This window comes from Protopterus annectens, chromosome 9.part0 (genome assembly GCF_019279795.1).
Source record: "Protopterus annectens isolate FY-2018-M chromosome 9.part0, PAN1.0, whole genome shotgun sequence".
Classification (NCBI taxonomy): Eukaryota; Metazoa; Chordata; order Ceratodontiformes; family Protopteridae; genus Protopterus; species Protopterus annectens.
In genome coordinates this window covers 281,958,709-281,964,708 of record NC_056743.1, presented here as the reverse complement: position 1 = coordinate 281,964,708, position 6,000 = coordinate 281,958,709, and the positions used below count along the sequence as shown (strand labels likewise).

At 40.9% G+C, this 6,000-nt stretch overlaps 1 protein-coding gene across 1 annotated transcript in view; it reads right to left on the bottom strand.

Moving 5' to 3' along the window:
* RAPSN (receptor associated protein of the synapse) overlaps positions 1-6,000 on the bottom strand; it is a 318,527-nt gene that overhangs the window by 140,381 nt on the left and 172,146 nt on the right. Inside the window, 1 exon segment of the mRNA XM_044082863.1 lies at positions 5,644-5,802. Coding sequence (XP_043938798.1) covers positions 5,644-5,802 — 159 coding nt within the window.

The window sequence follows — 6,000 nt, the reverse complement described above, 5'->3', positions numbered from 1 at the left end:
AAAGACAATCACAAGGCCTTCTTTAGCTATGTTAGAAACCTGGGTGGAAACTCGCAGATATGCTCAGAGTTAGTCCAAAATGACACAAAATACACTGAACCCACTGACATTGCCAACATTCTGGCAGACAGATTCAGTGCAAATTTCTCCTCCCTCCCCAAAAGGAGAAATAACTATCCCAGCAGAGTGTAGCCTCCCTAACATCTCAGATGCCCAGGTGAGAGCCGCCCTCTCTAAAGCTAAAAACACAGCATCAATGCGACCGGATGGTGTCCCGGGCTGTGTGCTACATGAACTCCAAGAGGAACTAAGCCCACACATAAGGCTGCTGTTTAATCTTAGCCTTACTACAGGATACGCACCCAAAGAGTGGCATACGGCAACAGTGGTCCCACTTCACAAAGGCGGTGCTTCTACGGACCCTGGAAATTACCGCCCCATAAGCTTGATGAGCCTGGTCTGCAAAGCTATGGAGAGGATCATTATGGAACTCCTAAACAAAGACATTGGGGACCTACAGACATTGGATCCTACCCAATTTGGCTTTGTCAAGGGCAGATCCTGCCTTTTGAACTTGGTCGACTTTTTTGAAACAGTCACTAAGGCCATTGCTGAGGGTAAGGCAGTTCACACAGCCTACCTTGACCTTGCAAAAGCCTTTGACACAATACCCCACTCGGGCATCATAGACAAACTCACCAGCTTAAATGTAAACCCATATGTCACAAGATGGGTTGCAAACTGTCTCAAGGACAGAACCCACAGGGTCAGAGTTGCTGGAGCTATGTCAGACTCTAAGCCAGTCACAAGCGGTGTCCCACAGGGCTCAGTCCTGGGACCCCTCTTGTTCTGCATTTATTTTTCCGAGGTACAGGCAAACATAGGAGGATTGTGGCTGACAAAGTTCGCAGATGACTGCAAACTGGGTGCCATAATTGATACTCCAGCGGACACAAACATCCTTCAGAGAGGCCTCATAGAAATGGATAATTGGTGCCACAGCCATGGCCTTAAGCTGAACGCCAAAAAATGTATAGTCATACCCTTTGGGAAAAACAAGGTACCGACAAATTACCACATAGGCAGTAATCCATTAAGTATGGAAGAGGTAATCAGGGACCTAGGGACCCAGGTTGACAGTAACCTCTCATTTGACACTCACATTGCCAAAGTGGTTAGGAAGACCTTCTATATTGCCCACCTTATCATGAAGGGTTTCACATCTAGATCAAGAGAGGTCATTGTGCCCCTGTACTCTTCTCTTATCAGGCCAATGATTGAGTACAATGCCCCATTTGGAATGTATCTCACCCAAAACCTGCAGCAGTTGGAAAGACCCCAAAAGTTCCTCACCAAGAGGATAAAGGGTCTTAAACATATGTCATATGCCACCTGACTGAAAACACTCCAGCTCTATTCAGTCGCATACCGCCTACTCAGAGGTGATCTGTGCCTGACGTACAAGGCCATGTCCAATCCTGAATTAATGGACATGCTCCACCTCAGAAAATCCAAATCCATCAGAGCCGCAAGAACAAGTGACTTAAACCTCAACACAGAAATAAATAGGACGTGCTGGAGGGACAGATTCATAACCCAGAGGCTCCCTACACTCTGGAACAGAATCCCAGTCCATGTTAGGCAGATCCCCTCACTGACTCTATTCAAGAGAAATCTCGACGAGTGGATGGGAGATCGTAGGTTTACCCCGGGGGTCATCTCTGTGTCACTACTAGACAGAGGCATAGTAAACTAAACCCTAAAAGGGCATAGTATTCTCATCCTAAGGGGTGGTGTAAGGCACATACACTCTGGCTAGGCTTATAAATGCCTTAGGGCAGATAGCCTAGTACAAACCTATGAAACCTATGAAACAAGGATGGCATCCCAATAATCTGCTGCCATCCAACCTCACCTGTGTATCAGTTAGTGCTATTTTGGGTCCTTTCTTGTAATGATTGAGCCAACCGCCCATACTTTTACCTTTTCTGTAGACAAACCTACATTTCCCCTGGTAATAAGCCCTGTAACCTGTCATCCATATGTATTATGTCCCAATGTTGACGTGTAATGTTTTGCAAAAAGCCAGTATTAGTCCCAAAGTCCATTATAAACCTAATGGGTGAACCCTGTGTCTTATCTTTAGCCTGATATTTTAAATTAAGAATAAGGGATTACATTACCCTACAGTTAAGTGGGAGGATAAGAAGAGCTGTAGAAACAGGGTCAATACCATGAATAAGAAACTAAATAGTGAAGTTCTACAGTGATTTCTTTAGTCTGCAAAGGCACATTAGAGGGAACAGAAAACAAGATCAATCTCTTTATGGATTACACAACATTAGAAGCAGCTGAGAAAGATGGTAGTATATTCCAACAAAGTACTGGGAAAAGCTGACTAGGTAGGCTGAAATGTGACAATAGAGGTTTATTCTGCACCTGCACCACAGTAACCCAAATGTGAAATACCAGGTAGGGGAGAGGAATCAATAGTAAATGCAAAAAAAGGATCTGAGATTGTTACTTACACCTACAGAAAATGACAGAGGACACTTAAAACATGGATGCATTCTCTGGAGAGTGACTAAAAAGCAAAGACGCACCACTATATCAGACCCTAACCAGGCTACACTCTGAATACTGTCTGCCCTTTGGTTTAGAAACTAGGTTAGAAAAGTTAGTTCTCTGGAAGGAATTTAGAGAAGAGCCATCAGATGGATGCATAGGATGGAGTGGAGATAGGCATAAACTAAAGTAGCAAACATCCTTCTCATCTATGATTAGAAGAGACCACGACCATATGGAACATGGACTGGGTGCATAACATCATATCATAAAAATAGAAATTGATTGTTCTGGGCAAGTAATACAGGAACAGAAAGAAAGGACATAGTTACAACATTGTAAGGGCCAAATACTCCCTGGATCTGTGAAAGGACTTATTCATACTGAGGGTTGTGGACTCACTGAATGGACTACCAGCATGGGTAGTGGAGAAAGGAATCCATGGAGGCATTCAAAAAGGACATGGGAAAGTTAGAGAAAATGCTAGGGAGGAATGATAGTAAAGTAGAATAGACATACTAACCCAGTTAACAAAATGTAAATAAATAAATAAATAAATGCTGACTGTACTGAACGGCAAACTAGACAGGCTAATTGTATCCTTTTGCCATCAAGCAAAAGCAATGTAATATGATTTTAGCTTACTGACACTTTTGATAGAAGTACCAGATTGTGATTAGGGATTCTTCCTTTTCGAAAAAAGTCATACAGAATGACAGAGGTAGGGTAGCTTTACTTAATTCCAGTTCATATAGCCCTCCACGAACCCTAATACAAATTAGTGTGAAGGTATTCAAGCAAAAAAAGAATTGCAATAATGAAGTTGAAGTTAGACAGTGACCTTTCACCAGTGACCACTGCTCCTGTCCTGGTGTCCTTACTGAATTAAAGTCTGCGCTTCATTTCTGAATGAGAATAATGCACTCATTAGTAACCAGTGCCCCTTTCTTTATATCACTCCTAAGCAAAAGTGGCATGTCTGTTACCAAACACTGACTGGTCTTGGTGACATCACTTGAACATGAATAGCAGTTCCACCAAGTGACCACTGTCTGCCTTTAGTAGTGTCTACTTCAAAGGATCAAAATTTCAGAATATTGAACCTCTGATCATCAAAGACTAGAGGTTCGAAGTTTTGAAATGCTGAACATTACAAAAAAATCTAAAATGCTACAAAACTTCTTTCAAGTTTTTGCAGGAGGCAACCCCCCCCCCCTACATCCCCATGTGGGTGGCTGCACCCCGCACACCTCCTGCTACTTAAATATACCAACTCTGAGATCACACTACAGTGAAGAGAATGGTAATGTTCCCGTTCTGCACTGTATGCGATCTCCATTCACAAGGTTCGGTATTTCAAAACTTCGATCATCTGGTCTTCACAGACCAGTGATTTGATGTTTTGAAATTCTGATCCTTTGAAGGAGACTTCTTTAGTATTGTCAGTGAAAAGGAGCTGCACATATCACTGACCAGATTCCTATAATATCATCGAAAGAGCACATCATCAAACGACATTTTATTGAACATGCCATTCATCGAACTGCTCTTACTGAGATCACATTACAGTAGTAATCAAGAAATTTGCCCTTTCCCCACTGTAGACCAATCTTGGAGTTTGTATATATAATTAATGGGATGGGGGCGTTTGATGAATGCCATTTCTGATGAAATGCTGTTCGATGATCTGAAAGTTTGATGATATAATATAGACCCCATTGACCACTGGCCTTGTCTCAGTTTTATCAGTGAATGAGACTAGACTGACCACTTTTTAATGACCTTGTTTCAGTGTCACTGAAAAATGACAGCTGTATTCTGCTCGTCATCATCAAACTGGTCTTGTTTAGATCTCTGCCTCCCAGCTCCCGAATCAGGGGTAAGGTTTTATGATCTATGGATGCTTTTTCTGTTTCTATTTGGCTTTTCTCCATGTAATTTATTTTCTTCTGTGTCCTAAAAATGCTGATTGACTAGCTATTATAACTGTATACACATATTGCATTTACACTTTTGACCCAGGTTGCAGCTGCAAATGTTCCACAATGACCAATTCACTCACCTGGTTAACAAGTAAATACATTAAATTAAATTAAATTTAAATTAGTGTCACCAATGTATAAGAGTGACACACTCACTGATAGCCACAGGCCTGGCTTCATGGTAATCCATGACTTGAAAGAGGCCACAATTCACCCTCAATTTATCCATTATAAAAATCACCATACAGTACCATTAATTTACCCAGGACTAGTCCTTGTTAAATACCTCTGGTCACTAAACACTCACCCTGGCACTAACCTGGGCATGTCTTACTTGCCTTCTTCCCCAGTTGCAGCACTTCTGTTTTAGGTACAAGTCTCTGACACTCTGGGAGCTCTGCAAGTAACTCTAGATATGCTTTTTTAAATGTATTGTGGCTTTAGGCTTTTTATTACATTAAGTCCTATTTAATGGATTGTAATTTACACCTGATGGCCTTATTGTGCTGGATTAGTCACATTCTGTTTTGGTTTGTGTCAAGTGAGGTTTTCATACTTCATTTTTTAATAATGACAATATTAAATATTACTTATTAACAAAATAGGTGTATTAAAATATGATATAGGAATGTTTTAAAAGGGAAACTACTACTATTTAATGAAAAGATAGACTACTTAGTATTATAGCAGCCATCCTTTGGGAACGCATGTTAAACAAGTCAGCTATTCTGACAGGTAGTTTAGAACAGTGGCCATAAAATTTGGGCTGCAAACATGGAAAACGGAGTTTTAATCCTGATACCATCACTGGCATACTATATGCAAGAAAAAAGGTACATTTTTGTATGCCATGTACACCACTTAGATGCAAGTTTTCAGCTTAATAAAGTGTTTCTAAATGAAAACTGTTAGCAAAAAGTGTACATGTTTGCTAAATAAAGAGTTTCACACCATAGATAGGTCTGGCAATTGTACCAGCTCTGTTTTACAAGATAATTTTACTCTTTTAAACCTAAAGAATCCAGATTTGTGACTAAGAACAGTCTAGCTGAAAAGGGAAATTTCTTCCATACAAATGTCTTCCCTAATACCTTACCTCACAGCACTCCATTGCATCAAACAACCGATTTAACTTCCGATAGGCTACCGCCATGTGATACTGACTCATGGCTCTGTATTTCAGACTCCATCCTTTTCCATAATCCGTGACCAGCTCCGCTGCTTTACATGGAAAAAACAGTGCTTTCTCATAATCCTGCAAATAGGAAAGGGAATGTATGAATGTCCTACACCTTTCAACATGCACAGAAAAAATAAACAGTCTTTATACTTTCATTTGTGGATGTGACAGTTGTAGCTAGCAGGAGATAGCATACAGTTGCCTGGATGCCTGCAACTAATTTCTATCATACAGATTCCTGTTTTGTTGATACAGATTCCCCTCTCTGCAAAC